At 36.0% G+C, this 20,285-nt stretch overlaps 1 protein-coding gene across 1 annotated transcript in view; it reads left to right on the top strand.

Moving 5' to 3' along the window:
• The window catches only part of SMC2 (structural maintenance of chromosomes 2), a 43,850-nt gene extending 41,594 nt beyond the window's left edge, over positions 1–2,256 (top strand). The window contains exon 25 of the mRNA XM_004677963.2: positions 424–2,256. Within this exon, the coding sequence (XP_004678020.2) occupies positions 424–582 (159 nt within the window). The 3' untranslated portion in view covers positions 583–2,256. The remainder of the gene's footprint in view (positions 1–423) is intronic.
• Positions 2,257–20,285: the final 18,029 nt, after the last annotated feature.

Below are 20,285 nucleotides of genomic sequence, written 5' to 3'. Positions count from 1 at the left end.
CATTTTGGGGGCAAGTTAACAGTGAAGTAAGTGGTACCTGTTTTAAATTGTACAAATGTTCCATTTGAGCTGTGGCAGTGCTGTAGAACTTGAGGCCTTCCTTGATATTAAAATACCACAGAAAAATATTTTACAAGAGTAGTTAGAGCTAGCAACAAGCATCAACCAGCAGGAAGTAGAAAACATGGGTAATGAGGCAGTCAAGGTAAAATTAAGAGACATCTGAAATGGAGTAGGAAGCTAGGATTCATTCATCTTAACACTACTTCCTTTCTTTGAGAATTTCCATTGCTTAAAGCCAAGCATTTTAAGAAATAGCAAAACATCTCCAAAAATTGTTCTAAATTTGACCCCAGTGTTAAAGGATGACTCTTCTTCAAGGGCATTATGAAAAATGTTTATGCTTCTTTTCTCTTTTTTAAGTTTATTGTGGTATCCCTTAAAGAAGGAATGTTCAACAATGCCAACGTCCTTTTTAAAACCAAGTTTGTGGATGGTGTCTCTACAGTAGCTAGGTTTACTCAATGTCAAAATGGGAAAGTTCCAAAGGAAACAAAGTCAAAGGCAAAAGGACCCAAGTGATCACACATGGAAGCTTAAAGTACAAATTTATTCCACCGTGACCTGATTTTTTAACAGTTTTTAAAAGCTTGGACTTTATGTAAAATTTCATGTTATTTTATTACTTAACCCAGATTTTCTTCCTTTATATAATCACTTATAAATGTGCATGGATTCCTCTTAGTGTGTATAACTATGGTCCAATTACTGTGGCTGTGATTTTATATATGTCTAATGTTTTCTTATACAACTTTTTTTATATACTATGAAACCTGAGATACCTGCTTGGTGTTAAATTCTGTTTATAAATGTGAAAATACAAAGAGACAGATGAAATTATAGAATAAATATGTAGCTGATAGTCAGCTTTTTAATTAGTTAAATTCCTAAAGTACTATGCTAATAAAGCTGTTCAGGTAAGGAAGAATTACAAAGCAAGTAGCTGAGTTCCCTAAAAAGGGGACTCAAAAAACTATTTTGGTTAGTACCTTGAGGACACACAGATTTAAATCTCAGATTTAGATTCAGATGGGAAACACATCTTCAGAGATTTCTCATCTTAATGATGTTTGTTTTTAATGATGTTTGAATATCATGTTTCTATATGCTTAAGTTTTTAAAAATCTTGAGAATTTTAATAAAAGTTTGGAGAAGCTGCTCTCGACTGCTGATAAACTTGCAGTACAGTATTTTCAGAGATTTTCTTAATCTAATCAATAACAGTTGAGGAATGAGGATGGAGGAATCAGACTAAATCAGGTTGTCTTTTTCCTAATTTATGACATGTATGGAAATGGATCCCGCTGTTCTACCTTAAGGACTTGACCATTAATACAGTTCTTAGTGTCTTCTGTTTCCCAGTTCAAAAGGATGATTCTTGTAAGAATTCAAGGAATGGGGTTAGTAAACACTAAGAATACCACCTAAATTTCTCAGTATCTCTAGGTACCTCACCAGAACAGTGTCTCCAAACTCGAGTCCTGAAAATACTGAGCTTGCCTGTATTATTTTAACCCCATGTCCCTTCTTGATAACATGAGTTTAAAATAAAATGTCTTAGTACCATGTAATCCTTTCCCTGATGCATGCTCATACTTGTTGGCCCTAAGTTTAACATTTCTCATCCTTCATTTTCACATGAATCTAGTTGTCAGATAACAGCCAGGTAACTTCATATTGGACACATTGAAAGAAATATGCAGTTAGCTATCCACTGTGGAAGGTGAAGGGAACAAAGCTGTAAATGCTGGGTCCCAGGAACCCAGTAGCAATATAACAGATTGTTTTTTTTAAATGTGTTGCAGATTGCTATGTCATTTCACCATCATCAGTGTATAGTATACTTAACTACAACTCAAATTTGACTAATTCTGTTTTAGCTAGTGTTTTATAAAAAGCTTGTTGGGTGTTGAGTGTTTTATCACATTACTAGATTTTATTTGCCTCTGCAACAGATTTTCTACTTAGTTCCCCTACTTTGTTTTATATATAATTCTATTTTTTAAAAATCCTCAAACATAACATTTTTGTAAATGTCATTCTTTATTTTGTTCTAGGACTAGGAGATATTCCCTCTTATATTTTCTGAATTTTAAAAAATTAACCCCAATTCTATGTAATATTTGGCAGAATGAAGCCATTGGGACTGGAGGGGAGGGGCTTGATAGAAAAATAAAATGAGTATAATTTAATAGTTACAGGGCCATTTTAAATTATTTCATAGTGACTTGTAACAGTTTGTGTTTAGTATTGGTTTGTTTTCATTTAGGATCAGTGCTGTTTCATTTAATTGTCAGACTTGTGTGTAGTGGTCATGGTACTTCCCTGTCCTTTCGATATCTTCAAGTTCTATATTCCTAGTTAAGAAGTTTGTCTTCTGATAAATCTGTTTAGTAACTCACTGGTTTCTGGTTTTATTTCATTCTTTCTGCTTGCCTTGAACACTGAGTTTTATTATGGAAGCTTTGATTACTGATTTGAGAGTTTTTCTAATAAACTATGAATGCTATCATTGTCCTTTTAATCTTTTATCATGGGAGTTCATGCCTGTGCAACATCCTTGTTGCATTTGGGTAAAAGAAAACCTATTTACCTAACAAAGGAAGAAAAAGAGAAGGCACCCAAATTTGGGAGGGGGAAGGAAAAGGTGAAAGGTTGGTATAATATGAAGAGAAACCAGAGTATGGTATGGTCAAAGTAAACTTGCTTTTTGCAGATGATATGACATTACATATTAAAAGACCCTAAAGACTCAAAAAAGACCCTAAAGACTCAAAAAAAACTTAAAAGAATTCACTAAAGTTTACAGGCTGTGTAATCAACATACCAAAATCTGCAGCATTTCCACATACCTGACAACCAAAAATAATTCATTTACAATTGTATCAAGAAGATTTAAAAAACACGGGAATAAATTTAACAAAAGTGATGAAGGATCTGTTCACTAAAACTGTAAGACATTTGTGAAAGAAGGTAAGGGATATATGAATGAATGTGACGATCCTTCATGCTCAAGGATTGCCAAGAATTTGCATTGTTTAAATGACCATGTTGCCCAAAGCAATCTACAGCTCCAATTCAAGCCCAATAAATACCTGGCTTTTTCACAGAAACAAACAAAAAAGGCCTAAATTTTCTATAGTTACCATAAATGACCCAGTATATCCAAGGTAGTCTTGGGAAAAAACAAAACTGAAGTCCTATACCCAATTTTAAACAAATCTGTAGTTACTAGGAGAGTGTTCAGAAATAAACCAGTGCATATACAAGGTCATTTAATTTACGAACAGGTGGCAAATGTGTATTTCATAAAGTCCCTTTAAAAGTGTGCTGGAAGGGGCCCTCCCTGGTGGCGCAGTGGGTTAAAGCACAGCACTAAGAAGCTAAAGCCATTTCTGCATGAGTTTGATTCCCACCTGCCCTGGAGGTGACCACATGGCGTGGCAGACCTCTCCTGGCCCGCCTGCTGCTCCCCTCAGCAGTGTACTTTGTCAATCTGCCTGTTCTGCTCCCCACTCTGTCTCTGGGGGCGTCTCTCGCTGCCCCTGAGCCTCTGGCCTGTACCCCAGTTCTGTATGTACAAATAAATAAATCTAAAAAAAGTGCTGGAAAACAGGACACCCACATTTACAAGAATGAAACTAGAACACTCCCTCTTACCATGTACAAAATTAAAATGGTTTAAAGCCTTGAATGAAATACCTGGAACCATAAAACTCGAATAGACAGGTACACTCCTTGATATTGGACTTCATGGTTATATTTTGGACATGACAGCAAAAGCGCAGATAGCAAAAGGCAAACACAAGTGGGACCACATCAAACTAAATTCTGCACAGCAAGTGAAACCAACAAAAAGTGAACCTACAGATTTCAAGAAAAGATTTGTAAATCATCTTAAATATGGGCTTCATAACCATAATATATAATAAACTCATATAGTAAACCTAATCCAGTTAATAAATGGATATTTTACCAAAGATAACAATGCAGCTGACCACAAGTCATCTGAGATGGTGCTCATCACCACTAATGACTGGGAAAACACAAATCTCACACCTGTCAGAAGTGCAGTTATTAAAAACAAGAAACAGTGTTGGTTACAGCATGGAGAAAAGGGAATCCTTGTTTAGTGGGAGTGTTAAGTTAGTGTCCACACAATGGGAGGTTTCTCAAAAACAACTACATGAGCCAGCAATTTTACTTATGAGTGCCAATCTGTAAACACTTAACTTGAAATATCACATTTACAAAAGCCAAGTGACAAGCTTTACAGTGTGTGTAAAGAAAATGGTGTTGTGGTTCACGTACACACAACATGGTATGATCTCACATTCATGGAACCGAAAATTCCAACCTGAGCTCAGAAGATACCAGCAGGGGGTTTAACCAGTAACTTATGGAGACAGTAATCAGCACTGTTAACCAATTTCAGCCGGACAGAGAGTCTTAAGAAGTTTCTATCACAAAATAAAGTGACTATGTCATGGTGCTAGATATTGTGATCATTTCACAATATATGTAAATACTGAATTACATTTTATGCCTCTTGTATTTCCATGACAATTAAAAGGAAAACTCACCAAAACTGTTTCAAAAACAACTTGTAGAGCCTCACATATGACAATGAAAATTATCATAAAATATTTTATTCCAATTATTAAAATTCCAATCTGATGTGGCTTCACTTGTATATTATTCAAGAAAGAAACATTCTTAATGAAGTTTTACAAAAGTAGAAGGGAATGGGGTTCTTCCAGGTGTTATTTTTGTTTTGTTTTGAAGCCATTGGTCTAGTAGTAAAATTTGCCAAGACATTTTAAACCATGAAATTTATAAGAATACTGTCCTGAACAGAGCAACAAAAAAACCCTGAAAATGTTTTGATTATATATAAGTCCATATATAAAACTGATTACAAATAATCAGTTTATATATATGGATATGTGTGTGTATATATATAGAATGTGTATTGTATATATGTGTGTGTGTGTATATATATGTAGATATATATAGATATATATAAATAAGTGCCCCAAAATATAAGTGGATCAAGATGTGTTAGACACAATAGATACATATGTATAAGTATGCTATTTGCGGCAACATGGATAGAGCTGGAAGGGGTAAGCTAAGTAAAAGAAGTCAGAAGTAGGAAGATGATAACCTGTAGAACTAGAGCATCTAGAGGGTAAAGGTGAGGACTGGGAGGTGAGGGAGCATGATGGACTGCACTGTGCACTGTGGTGGCAATGAGGCAGTGGGAATTGAATGCTTCCAGAATCCAGTAATAATGGAAGCCAACATTACATCATACCATTTGAACAAAGTCCTAAACTTACACTAGTGGGTCATTGTGTAGCAACATAATGAGAAAGCATGGCAGAAAGGGGACATAAATGGTCTGGTCACCCATTAAGGTTGAGAGTTTTCTCTAGCAGGGTAGAGGCTTCACCTATCTTTTCCAAGACAACTTAGTATGTGGTTTGCAGGATGATATCTTACTTGACACTGTCTTCTAAAGTCCTTAATCCTCAAGGCTCAGTCTCATTCCATCCTCCCTACTGGTCACAGTGCACATCACTACGTCAAACAGGCATGCTAAGACCTCATGGTGTTCCAGCCAGTCTTCAACTGCCCCAGTGAACTTCACGTCAACACCCAATGCAACAGTTTGCCACACTTCAACTCAACTTTCTTTAAATTTGTGATTTGCTCATGCTCTTAATATACAACAGCCAGCCACTCTACACCACTCCCATAACATCCCATCCCTCAAGGCTCCGCTGAAAAGCCACCACCTGTGGATCGTTTTCTATTCCCATCTCTTTCATGAGCATCAAAATAGTGTCCATAATAGTAGTAACTGAATGCACCTTAGTTTTTCTAGTTGACTATTAATCTTGAAGACTATTAATGTTTTGATAAGATTGTTTGCTTTCTAAATGAGTACAAAATGGTCAAAGTTAAAAATGGAATAGAGAGCAAAATTTCTATCAAATACAACTCATAATCCACTGTGGACAGTACGGGACTAGAACGGGACTGGGTAATTCATATATGTTCTGAAGAGCAGCTATTGAGACAGTCGTATGTCCAGGTTTATGACAAAGTTTTCACAGTTAAAATTTTACAAACAAATATGGTAGAGTTCTTTCCTCCAAAAGATAACAAAGCATCCACCCTTTTCTATATTGTATTTATTACTTATATAATGTATCAATTCTGTTTTTGTATGCATGAAAGTATATGAGTTGTCTAAACTATGGTGTTTCAAATTGAAAGGTCCCCCCCAATATCTGTCAACTTTAATCAAAGACAAAATTTAATTCCCTCATAATTTAGGGATAGAAATTTGCTGTATTGCTAATTACTTAGGATTGGAAATTCAAGGCAGATGTTAACTTGAAGAAAAATAAAAAAAAAATGGAGGGAACATTTTATCTTGAGATTGCTCCTAGCTCATCATAAAGGAGCAGGTTTTAAGTACAACCTGATTACCTCTGTTTTGGAGGGACTAGAAAGAACAATTTACTTTTATAAATAATTCTGTTAAAGTCATTTCTTCTTTCACATCAGGGCTAAATGGACTAAAAATGCACTGTGCCAATAACCACGGTTCACTATTGCCTCGTGGGTTACTGCTCAAATTCCTATGGCAAAACGTGAATTCAGGGTAAAGAGAAAAAAAGGAAGAGAACGTGTACAGGAGTTGCACACAATTTCATGTAGTGCTTGTTTTTACACCAAAAAAAGCTGCCATTGTTCTCACAGATGAGAAGCCAAGCTCAGAGAAATTAATGTGCTTCCTCAGTTAAGGTGCAGCAGCGTCAGGCATGGATGTGTCTTTTTAATGCCGAGGTTTATGATTTGTCAGCTATGCAGTTTTTTCCTAATACGTTCCAACAAGCAAAAACTTTCCAAACAAGATTCACTTAAATATGCATGAGAATAAACTCTGAAATAAACCTCTTTTGCCCTCCAGTCTCAAAACTAAAATAACAACCAAAACAAAGTACAACACCACCACAAAAAAACAAAGTTTAGCTCACTAGCATTTAACTATGCTGATAGAGGGTAGCAATAAAGCTGTTGGGGGAGAGAATGATCTGTGATAGTGCAGGTCCTCTTGCTTTCGGCACATTAACTAAAACACAGAGTAACTCATCTCCCCACCGCTCGTCACCCCCAGGTACACATGGCATATAAGTACACCTCTGTTCTTTTATTTTCTGGGCCTTTATATTAAAATGCCTCTACTTGATGCCAAAGAGAGTTGTACTAATAGAAACGGCAGCACTCAAGTCACCAAGCTTAAGAGTTATTTGTGCAGATGAACCCCCTAGATGCATGTATTTCTTAACTTACCCAAATGAAAACACAAAATTTTAAATACTGATAAGACAATACATACACACCCTGAGAATATATCCTAAGGTTACAGACTTCTGAATATAAATCCTAAGATTCCTCCACAGACATACGCAAATTGCAATCTGTAGAAGAGTGAACCATCACATGTCAAAGATAGATGTGCGTAATTTGTGTAGCAGGCTATTAATCTGACAAGCACCAGGTTCCATAGCTGCATTTACTTCGGGGGTTTTACACATCCTCAGTATTTCTCATCTGCATTCAGCCGAACATTGTGTACATTAAACTTCTACTCCATATCCCAGAAAGAGCCCAGCTTCAGAACACCCTACCCCATTACTCTGGGATTCAAGAAAGTTAGCTGTAATAATTCTCCCATTTTGGTCTACTTTAAAATTTCTCCAGGTCCTGAATAACTGAACTGTATTATCTCTTATAATGTGAAATTGACAATGTTGATAAAAGTGTTAGAAGACTGCAATTAAGGTGTGGTACACATTGTTTGCCCTTTCTTGACGTACAATGAGGTATCGTAAAACAAATTTAAATCATTTTCACTAGGATAAACAAAACTCATAATATTCAAAATGTATATTTCTAATTGTATACATTATAGCTCAAATATAACATTATATATCATAGTGTCCCTGCTGGTTTGCCATCCCAACTAAACTTGGAATTACTGACTTAGTGTAGCATTTTCAGTGCCTCACCTACTACCTAGTACTTAGAATTGCAGAGTTGCTGAATTCTAACTAAAGCTGTTCCACATTTAATATATAATGCCTGGGCATTATATTATTTTAATATCCATATTTTATTTTAGACTTCCCTTCCTACCCGTTTTTGAATGCCCTAGTTCTACATAAGGGTTTTCTGCTATGTTGTAGGTATTATGTTAGCAAATTTCACCACCCCACACCCTCACATGTCTCCTGCAGAGTTCCAAACTCATTCTTTACCTTACGAACAATTAAAGTCTTGACAGGTGAAAGAACTCTAAAGTCTCTCTGTCCAGCCCTACATTTCCACTGCCTGCTTACCTCCCCCATTCTGTGTCCCCGACTTAACTGTATTTACTGTTACTCAAATTTCCCATGACATTATTTCTTTTGTGTTCTCTTGCTTCTCTATCCCAGTCTTTGCCTTGAAACTTTCTGTGTAACGCATAAGACTCAGACTTAATGGCATGTCTGTTGAAGTCAGCTAAAGCGAGTCTCTGCCCCTCCGTTGTTTCTCAGTATTTCAGCCTTCCAGCCCCTCAGAAACCTTGAGGTCTCCTCTCCCGATTACCGCTCCGGAAAGCAGGTGCACAGGGACAATGTGCAGTGAAGCGCTTAGTCTCAATCTGTGCCACAACACCTGATGCAAAATGTTATCTTTCTATTTACACAACATTTTTATCAGCTTTTCATTTAAAAAAAAAAGAGATAAGGATGATTTTACAATTGAAGAAATTCCAAGCACTTGGGCACTATCTCGGAGCAGGTGTCTTTGCAGGAGGTTCAGTGTGGTGCCCATAACCAAACCACGTGGTGTCTTGGGAAGCTCTGGCTGCAGGCTTGAGGCTCAGACTGCTTCCTTCCAACAATTGGGATGTGCATGACCCCTTACTGGAAACAAGAGAGAATGCTATTCCAGGGGTTAAGTGAGAGCGTGCAGAGAGACATGGGGGAGAAAAAACCTGAGTGTTGGAGAATGAAAATGTCTGTCTTGTTTGTAGATTATATAAATGGAATCAAGAAATGCATCTGGACAGGCACTTAGCACTGAATTGAGAAATGTCTATTTTACTTTAAACTCTGTCCTCCTAACAAACCTCATTTAAATGGAAAATTGATGCTAGGAAATCTAAACAGAAATCAGGAGACAATAACTCTCCTACAATGTAAAAGAAAAATGGCAATAGCAAGACAAGCTGTGACAAGAATTACTAAGATGTTGATATAGGACCTAACCTTGGATCTTAACACAATTCTAACAAGCAATAATCAGAGACATGGCTAACACGATCCTCAGCAAGGAGGCAAGCTACTCCAAAGGCTGGTCAAAGGTGTTCATTTCAGCCAAAATCAGTGGGACGGAATTCACATCTAAAAACAGTTGTGCCCTGTGATGCGTTTTTTTTTTTTTTTTTTTTAGAAAAACATATACGTAAGTTTTATGAGTAGCTATTAATAGTGCCCAGGAAAAGAAGAATATTTTTTTTTTTTTTTTTTGTTAGAAAAACATAACTAGGTTGAAGTGTGCTATAATTCCAACTTGAAATAAAGGCATGAAAACTGTCAATTTACTTATTTTCAACTCAGAGCACACTATGAAAATGTACTACACTTTCGTGTTTTGATCCAAATACAAACACAAGACAGACTTAAAAGTAACCCACAATGGGAATTTAATTTGGCCCATATAAGGTACTTTCCTTTCAGAGAACATCTGGGGAACTGAGTACCACGATCTGTAGGGTCCTCAGTAGAGCCTCAGTTACTCCCTTACCCTATTCCTGACTAAAACAAGCATTTGGATTTTGCCTGCAACCTGGGTTATCATATTTTCCTCTGCACACTGATGTTTAACTCGTCCATGTTCCAGTCCCTTATTTGCCCGTAGATCTGCCAGACTTTTCCTCCACCTCCACACCACATTTTTACCCAAAGACCTATTGCTATCCTCTCCCAGGTCCAGCCTGTTCCTAGTGACAGTCCAGCTGACCCTTTTAGTCCCTGCATGTTGGGGGGAGGGAGGCAATAATATTTTCTAACAATATCCTAATCATCTGAGCAGAATTACTTTTTCTAAAATAATCAAGTTTGGAAAGTAATGTCAAACTAAGTAACCAGGCAGACTCCCTTAAATCAATGTACTCCAAAGGAAAAGGAAGAACAACTAATTGAACTAAGCACCGGAGGACATAAGTGAGTACTGATCAAAACTCTCCAATCAAAGCAATCCCCAGTATTTTAAAAGCCAGCTAAGAAGACTTATTATACATTAAGTTTATAAATATAGCAACTGCCACAAATGCCAAGAATTTCTTAGCGTTAAATCTTCTAGGGTGAAAAGCAACAGATTTATGTGTCAGTACTAACACCTGTTTTAGCCATGTGCCATTTGTGACCAATCCATTGAAAGTGTAATTAACAGTCTCAGTGTTCTCTTATATCCCCTGAGAGGACATGCTCAAAGAGGTTCAGTTCTCGTTTTAACTCCCATCCAAATTGTCATTCTTAATCCAAATACCTGATAGTACTTGAAAACCCTCCATTTCTATTGCTATTTTCCTACAGCAAGTATGTATTATTCAATGCTAAAATGTTTCAAAATGAGCTTTTCTTATTAAAACCAACACATTCTGATTGGTGTGCTTCAGAATACAAAACAGGCAAAGGGCAGTTATTTAGAGCGAGAGTACTGTCTGTTTGTAGGTTGCTTTTGTTAGAAACAGGGACAAGCTATATGTTAATACCACAATCTGCTGTTTCCTAAGCAGGAAAATGTCCCAAACTAAGTTATAAGATAAATGGATGTGCATGGCAAGACACTCAAAATTTGTTATCAGGTCTTGGTACCAACACATAAATCCCTTTTACCATCCACAGTACTGGATCCAGAATAACTTGCTTTAGACCTTTCCTGTTTTAGTCTTTCTTTTCTAATACTAGCAATTCCCTTCCCATTGCATCAGTATATAGAGCAGAAATTCCATCAGGCATTGTATTTATATTTTCAATTAAATACTGTAGCCAGCATATCTCTTATTGGATCATGGATTTCTTGCAAGTTAGACACAGCAAATTAACTTTTGCCTAAATCAAGACTCAGATTTGAATGATGGTAAGGATGTTGATTCAAATTTAGTTTTGTCTCATTGGTGATGTTCTTAAATTATTGGTAACTTTTCAAGGAAATAGTTTGTTGCATCTCACATGTCTTGTTGCTTGACTTTCAACAATGAATTGCTTAGTTTCTGTCATTTTGGACTCTTTTTAGAAGAGGTTGAGTCAACATTTTGAACTCTGTTTAGAAGAGGCTGAATCAATTTTGCCATGGTCCACTTATTTTGCTCCCCTCCAGATAGAAAGAAAAGTATATCCTGAGGGAGGCCCACTCTAGGTCATAGCCTTCTTATAAAGGTTTTCTTGGATAAAACACTAAAAGATTTTTCCTTATTGATCACTGCCTTTAGGAGAATACAACATATGTTCTTTTTTCTTATATAAAGTTTGATTACATAAAAGGTTTAGGAGAAAGTAAAAACATTATATAATAGGACAGCAGTATTAAGAATGTCATATATTCAAATAATTCATATTATTGTTAGAGTATATTTTATATTTTTAAAACAAGGCTTATGTTGTTGTTAAGAAAACAGCACCTGGGCCCTCTCTGGTGGCACAACAGGTTAAAGCACAGCACTTTGAAGCTATGGCAACACGAATTTGACCCCCACGCTGGGTGGGTGGTAACCCACATGGCACAGCAGACCTCTCCTGACCTGCCCACTGCTCCCCTCTGCAGTGTATTTCACTATACCTGCCTGTTCTGCTCCCTCTCTGTCTCTGACGAATCCTGTCACACTCCTATCCACCCCCACCTCTGGCCTGTACTCCAGTACTCCATGTATAAATAAATAAATCTTTAAAAAAAAAAAAAGGGGGGGAGAACACCACCTACAGATTTTACCAGAATCAGATGCCATCTGACACAAAGTTAGGTAAAAAAACTGAACTCAAAAGAAGTTCAGTGAATAATATGAAATTTTCCTGCTTCAATGATCTTTGACCCCATTTTCTTTCCAAATCAGCTGACCTGGCTGTACACATTTATATTAAGTTTGCTAGTTGTTCCATCTGAAAAGAAGAAGATTCTACTAGCAATGAAACTGTAGAGTCAGGATGTACAAGAGATAATTGCTTACCTATGGGTAAACACTGGCTTGTGTTGATAGAATATGTTATATTAGATTTTTGCAGTATAAAATACAGAGAATAAAATACTTAAAATGAGGGTAAGTATACTTTTAAAATGCTACAAGAAAAATTAGGCACTTTCCTTTTCTCAATATTAATGAAACAAAAACTGAAATAAGATGTTGATTAAATGAAACTATAACTGAAAGTGTCAAGAGCAAGAAGATTAAAAGAAACCATATAAGAAAATTTAAAATGACACTAAAAAACAAATAGGATTTAAATGTACATTGAAAGAGTTAAGTTCAGTATGAAAAATCAAATCATACCCTTTCAGTTACAGAAAAAGAAAAAAAAAGCATTAGAAAAGAATGAATTAAGACTTTAGCCAAAAGAAACTCAATTTATAATTGAAAGAGTCCAGAAAAAATATGTAATGAATGTTTTCCCAAAATAAAGGTGCAAGCTTAAGTGATTGATCTCATTGAGTGTTTAATGTTCAGTGAAGAAAAAAAAAAAAAAGAAAAAGCCTTTAAATATATGTAAGTGTCCAATCTATAAAAAGAAGCACTTTGTGATAAAAGTATAAATAAGGAATTTTATCAGCATTTTGGCAAAACAAAAACAAAAAACCTCTGACCAGCCTTGAGGTCTCCACAGTATTTTACATCAAAAAACAAAAATATTTGAAATGCTACCTGGGGAAGCTGTAACAGATGAATTTTATTCAGCAAGATTACTAATCATATGAGGAAACAACACAATGTTATCTCAGTTATGCAAAGTTAAAAGTAAAGTACAATTCTCATGGTCTTCCTAGAAAACAACTAATAAAGCAAGCCTCTAAAAAGAGTAACTAATCAAGGGATGAAGCCAAATACAGGAGCATATAGGCAGGGTGCAGCTTAAAATGTTTAGTGGTGACCACTGGGATCAACGGTGTTGAAATTATTTCTAAAGTTAGGATTACCTAACAATGCAAATGTAAAAATCAATTACTGAAAGAGCAATCAATTCACCTTGATAGATAGTGTATCACTGATTAATAAGCACCTTACACAGAATCTCTGAAGTGTCCAAACATCACACATTCCTATAGAGTCACTTTGCATGGATATAAGCCGGATGTGGCAGGGAATTAGACTGTAATCCTATTTCCATAAACTTACACCAACAAATAAGTACTGATATTCCATATATCCATAGAAAGTGGGATAAAGAGGTTAGCCAACAACTTCAGGCTTATTATTTCTGGAATATCCCTGACAGGCATTTTTAAAGTTTTTGCTTGCTAACATCTTATGACACCCATAAAATATAGGTACCATCGGGTCTTTTGTGAAAATGTAAATTGATTAATAGGAAATCAGACTAGGTAAGTGATAGTCCCATTGCACACAGAAAATAGAGCTGAGATTTTAATACAGACTGTCTCATTCCAAAACCTGGGTATTCCCTGTCCACATCTCACCTCTTCTCACTGGTGTTCACTAATGGTTTCATCAATCACTTTAGTTAAGAAGTAATGATGTTATTTTCATCTCACCACAGACTAAGTTCAGCAGTTGGACATTGAGAGAACTCCCCTCATGTCATATACTAAGTCCAATATATAAACTCTTCAAGGGTTACGCCTATTTTGCTAATTTTAAAAATCCACTGATTTCCTGACAGAACACTAAAGAAACTTATGCCATATATATCACCCTTAAAAACAATCAATTCACAACAATTATCTAAGTATTTGTGACATAGCAAATGAGTTCTAAAACAGTTTCCAATCAAAATTGCATGTAGTCCAAACTGTCGTAATGCTTCTACTTTTTGATTTTTAAAATTTGAAAATCTACCTGAAACAATTCAAATAGGTTAGATTTATAAGGTACAATAAAACAATGAAGTTATAAGGCCCTGTAATGTTTACCACATTTCCATTAGAAATCTACATTCTAATTATTAAGTGGTCATAAATCTGTATTTCATGGAAAATAAACTTTCTTTATAATCATAGTTTATTATAATTATACTACCTTAGATTTACTGAGGCTTTAAATTTTATTAGAAGCATTAAAATGAAAGTGGAAACAATTTAGCTCCCAATTTACTGACATACTGTTAAAAAAGTTAAATTCACAGACCAAATTAATACTATGTGTACATTTCACACTAAGCGTGTGTGGTACAATCTACACTGAGGATGAGAACTTCTATATCAACAACTTGGAGACACCCTTACTTTAGTTTGGTATAAATCACTCAGGTCTATAATTAAGGTAATATTCAGAAATGCAGAAAAAGCATGGACAGAGTTAAGACTTGGATATTGATATTTAAGAATTTCTAAGTTCAAAGGTATTCTAGTAACCATTACGTATAGTCACCAATTCAAACACACACACACACACACACACACACACACATCCCATCTTATACAAACAGTTCATAGAATAGTTTTGATACAAGTTTTTACTGGCCTTTGGAAAGACATAAAACACAACTGAGATGAAAAAAATGCACAATGAAGAGTGGAAAAAAAAATCCAAGCACAAAAAAAAAGTCATAAAACAATGGGTCAGTTTTAAGTATATCCTTAAGTTTTGTCTTAAAACAAAAAAAGATAAAAAAAAAAAACAAACAAAAAAAGATAAACTAATGCCAATCACAACAACATGGGTGGAGCTAGAAGGAATTTATGCTCAGTTAAATAAGTCAGAAGGAACAAGAAAAATATTGGATGGTTTCACTTGGAGGAACACAGAAAACCAAATAAAAGATCAGGGAAAAAGTAACAATTAAGAACAACTATAAGTCAGAGACATTCTTCAAGGGAGGAGAAGGGAGAGACTAAGAAGGGGAAGAGAGGAGCAGAAGGGACCAAGTGGTGGAAATCCTATGGGGACTACACCTGAGAAAAGACAGTAAACACTATAGAAAAATAAACAATGATGAAAATTATTTTTAATAGTGATTTTAAAAGTTGGCCAAAAATAAATAAACAACACCCTACAATGTCACCAGCTCACACTTAGGCAGCAATAACAAGGAGACAAGAATAAACATTGGAGAAATTAAAAAAAAAAAAATAGGTGTTGGGCATGAAGTGGATTAAAGACCTAGACATAAGATCAGAAACCATAAAATACCTGGAAGCAAAGATGGGCAAAACACTACACAACATCCACCTCAGTAACATCTTTAAAGATATAGCCCCCTACTCAACAATAGTGAGGGAAAGGATAAACAGATGGGACTCATCATGTTAAAGAGCTTCTGTTGTACAGTAAAAGAGACATCCCACTGATTGGGAAAAAATTTCTCACACAATACTAACCATAAAAGGATTGATCACAAAAATAAACGAACTTGTGAAACAACAAAAGTTAACAACCATATTAAAAAATGGGCAGGAGAGCTAAAAAGACACTTCTCCAAAGAGGAAATGCAGATGGCCAACAAGCAAATAAAAATTATTTAACATCACTTGTAAAAAGGGAGATACAAATTAAAACCACAATGAGATACCACTTCACAGCAGTGAGAATGGCACATCTTAAAAACAATTAACAACAAATGTTGGTGAGGATGTGGAGAAAAATGAACTCTCCTGCACTGCTGGTGGGAATGCAAACTAGTACAACCACTATGGAAAACTGTCTGGAGGTTTCTCAAATTGCTAAAAATGGAGTTTCCATATAACCCAGCAATACCACTCCTAGAGACCTACCCAAAAGACACAAAAACACTGGCTCAAAAAGAAACCTGCACCCCCATGTCTATTGCTGCTTTATTTACAACTGGAAAGACAAGGAATCAACCCCAATGCCCAAAAGTAGATGACTGGTTTAAAAAGATGTGGTACTTATACACAATAGACTATTACAGCAATCAAAAATATATAAACACATGCCTTTTGCAGCAACATGGATGGAACTGGAAGGGATCATGCTTAGTGAAATAAGCCAGAAAGAAAAGGAAAAATACCAGATGGTTTCACTCATAGCAGGAGCATAAAGGGACTAGGGGTTGGAGGGGAGAATAATAATGAACACCTATGTACCAGAGACATTTTACGGGGGTGGAGTGGGGAGAGTGGGATCAAAAATGGCAGAGGGGAAGTGCACAGGACTATGGTGATGGCACATGGGTGATTTGGTGATGGGAAACCTATGGGTATTACAACTGAGATGGAAAAAGGCACAAAATGATGTAAAATAAATGATAATAAATGTTTTTTAAATGGTTTTGGGAAAACTGGACAGCAACAAACAAAAGAATGAAACTAGACCACTCTTTCACAACATACAAAGTTTAACTTGAAATGAATTAAAGACTTGCCTGTAAGATTTGAACCCATAAAATACTTTGAAGAAAACATAGGCAAAACACGCCACAACACTAACTTCACGAATGTCTTTGGAGCTTCAACTCCAACAGCCAAGCACTATGTCAACTCACCCACCTTAAAAACTTCTGCACTGTGATAGAAACCATCATTAAAACCAAAAGATACCCTGCTTGGTGGGAGAAAATATTTGGACATTGTAAATCTGACAAGGGACTCATAAAATGATAAAAAACAAAAAATGGGCAGAAGAACTAAATACCTCCCAAAGTAGACATACAGATGGCCAATAGATCATAAAAATAGTTGATCATTAGTTATCAGGGAACTGAAAATTAAAACCACAATGAAACATAGCCTCTCACCTGAGAGAATGGCCCATGTCAAAAAGACCAGAAACAACAAATGTTGGTCAGATGTGGAGAGAAAGGGAGCTTCATATACTGTTTGTGCTTGATAGCCCTCATGACTAAGCTTAACTTTCTAATTCTGCATTCCAAATTAGACCACCAACTAGTTGAGTTTAATAACAATATTTTGATCTGTTTCCCTGGCACCTACATAGCAATTGATAAATAATCCATTCCTTTACTATGGGTTTAAAAAGAGTAACCACAGGCTTAGTATACTTCTAGCTATTTTTTATAACCTTTCAGTAATCAAAGTCGTCAAATATACTTCCAAAACACAAATAATGATGTGAACCAGCATTACTTCAAAGAAAGACTGGGACTGGAGTCACAGAAGTTGTTTCTCACAAAATTCATTTTTGGCAAAGATAAACAAGGACACCATAAATACTTTCCAGAGTTCACCTATCTCTAGGCTCAAATAATAGCCATTCAAAAATATAGCCTCTGTAATATAGTTTCACTTTCTCCTGGTTCAAGTTCCATTTCCCTCTCTTCATGAATGGAAGATAAGTTCATAGACAAACAAACGGAACTCCTTAATATTTAGGAAGCATATTTCACAGTAACTTCAGAGGGTCCTAAAAGGGAAAAGAATTAACATTTTATGTGCGATGGCATAGATTATGTCGACAGGTTATTCAACACATTATCTGATCTTGCTATAACTTACTCTTTTACTCTTGTCCTCCAGATATATCATTTAAAGGCACTTTCCTGATCCATGAAAACTACTAGAAATCTTTCCATGCTCTGACATTTTCCACCCCAGTGTACCAGTGAGTCAGGTTGAGGTGAACTTTAAATAACAATGCTGAATGCTTTATGGTCTGCCTCACCATTAGATGGGAGGGACATTTATATTTTGTGGGAAGACATTTGACATGACAATAAAGGCTGCTGATTTAGGCAGACTGAGGTCAATGCAAGGTAAATGTCCAGCAGGGCACAGGAAGTGGCACAGTGCCTAGAAAACAGACCCTGAAATGGGTCTTGAGAAGACACTAGGGTAGAACATCCCTTGTTCTGTCACCTGAAGATGTCAATCAACCAGGTTCTTAGACATAGTGAGGGAAATGCAGGAATCACGAGTGCTGGGGAGATTTCACATCAAAAAAGTACTAGGTAACATTTTATAAAAATCATTTTCAGTTTTAAGTAAAAGGAAATTTTCATAGTCTGAGGGCTTTTCTAGATGTTTGTCTTACACACACACACACACACACACACACACACACACACACACACACCTTCCATGCTGAAGCAATTTTTAACCACTCTGAACAGCTCTTATCAAGTCTCTCAATCATGTACATTTTCTTCTCCCAAATGTTATTCCCTGTAAGATATATAAACCCTTTATCTAAGTCTTTGGTATTTTGGACTCAGATCTCTTATGTTGTTTTTATTTTGCTTATAATTTTTACTTTAGCACTTTTAAGTAAACAAACATATTAAACAAAAGTGTACAACTCCTAAGACTATATAGTCTGATCAGAGTGAACACATCAACCCAAGCAGCCTGGGAAAGTGCTATCTTCAGGTAGCTTGTATGAGAACTGAGTAAAGGATAACATTTGGTCAGCATCCATGGAGTACTGAGTTAACAGGCAGAAATGGAAAAGGCATGTTTGAGAAACATTTTATATAAAGTTAAATTTTTATGGACTTGATAACCTCACCTTAAAAAACAGTTACACCACCTATCTTCATATCCTGAAGAGAGACCATCAGGATCTCTCTTTTTTAACCAGAAAATTTATTATGCACACACACGGGCATGTATTATCTTTTTAATGTGTTTTGAGTCAATGTTGGTTTATATCATGTTTGTGTTTTGGAAGTACCACCTCCAAGCACCAAAACATCCAGAGCCCTCCACCATAATCCACTGTGCTCCCCACCCCCACTTTGTACAGACCCTGTCTCCTCTTCCCTGCTCCCCTTGTGATTGCTTCAGCTTCTGTGGGATACATCTGAGTTTAGCTTTATCTGACTCTTGGTCTGGTTTCTCTATATTCCACAAATAAGTGAAACCATCTGGTGTTTTTCTCCTCACTCACTCCATTTAATTGAGATAATCCCTTCCATTCCCATCCACACTGCCACAAATGGCATGATTGTACCTCACAACACCTTCTTGATCCATTCATCCATTTTGCACCTGTAGGTTGAGTTTAAAATAATGTTAAATATTTAATAAAATTTAATCCATTCTCTTATTTCTAACTCAATTATTTCAACTACCCTTTTGGTAAGGGGTCTAACTTATTCCCATTCTATATTTATATCTTTCTATAGATCACATAGAGGTGGGAATGCTGAGCTATATGAATTAAAGTAATAAGAGAATGGATGTGACTGGCATTTACACCATCTCTCTAAAACACAGAGACACCATAATCAACCCAGAGATTGAAATAACTTCCACACAAGTGTTTCTCTCCCCACAGTCAGTCCATGAGACTTCATAGGAGCCAATAGGGGAAGATGAGCTTTCAGGGCTGAGAGGATTATTCAATTTTGTTGTAGAATAGACCTCTGACTCATTTTTAAGAAAAATGTTACAAAGCAATAGAATTTTTGATTTTTGTTCAGTAATGATAGTGTATTGTTCTGACAAGATTTTTACATAAGAAAAAAATGGGAGGTGCTGAGGGAAAGAGATTACACTAACAGCACTGCACAGGACAGTCTTCACACTGCTGACAAGTGCTAGTACCTGTACACGGGAGAGTTTTCAGGACACAGTCCATATTCCAAGTGGCTGTGAGTTCTTGTCCTGATTCTCTCAGGAAGTGTCACTTTTTTTTTTTTTTTTTTTACTATTGGGCTCTACTTTGTGGAAATGGTGTGATGATAAAACTACATGAATAGATTTAAAATGTAAACACTTTTCTTCAGAATAGTTCAGTATAGTGGTAACCCATTGCCACTTCACATGTCTCCTCTCAGTATCTCAGGAAGACAAACAAAATGGGAAAAGATTTCTGATGTTAGCTCTATCATGTCAGAAAGTCAGCAAATGCTGAGTGTACTAAGATGAATGAAAAATAGTTCCAAGTCCCTGAAACGACTTAGAATCTAGTTCAGATTGTTGACAGGTTTTCCACAAATCTGGGTAATTTTTTTCCTGCATTTTCAGTTTCAGATCTAAGCCCAGTTTTTGCACACAGTTGGAAGCCAGGA

This window comes from Condylura cristata, unplaced genomic scaffold (genome assembly GCF_000260355.1).
Source record: "Condylura cristata isolate star-nosed mole 26May11 unplaced genomic scaffold, ConCri1.0 scaffold00006, whole genome shotgun sequence".
Lineage (NCBI taxonomy): Eukaryota > Metazoa > Chordata > Mammalia > Eulipotyphla > Talpidae > Condylura > Condylura cristata.
The sequence above is the reverse complement of the archived record's forward strand: the minus strand, read 5'-3'. Positions and strand labels throughout refer to the sequence as shown.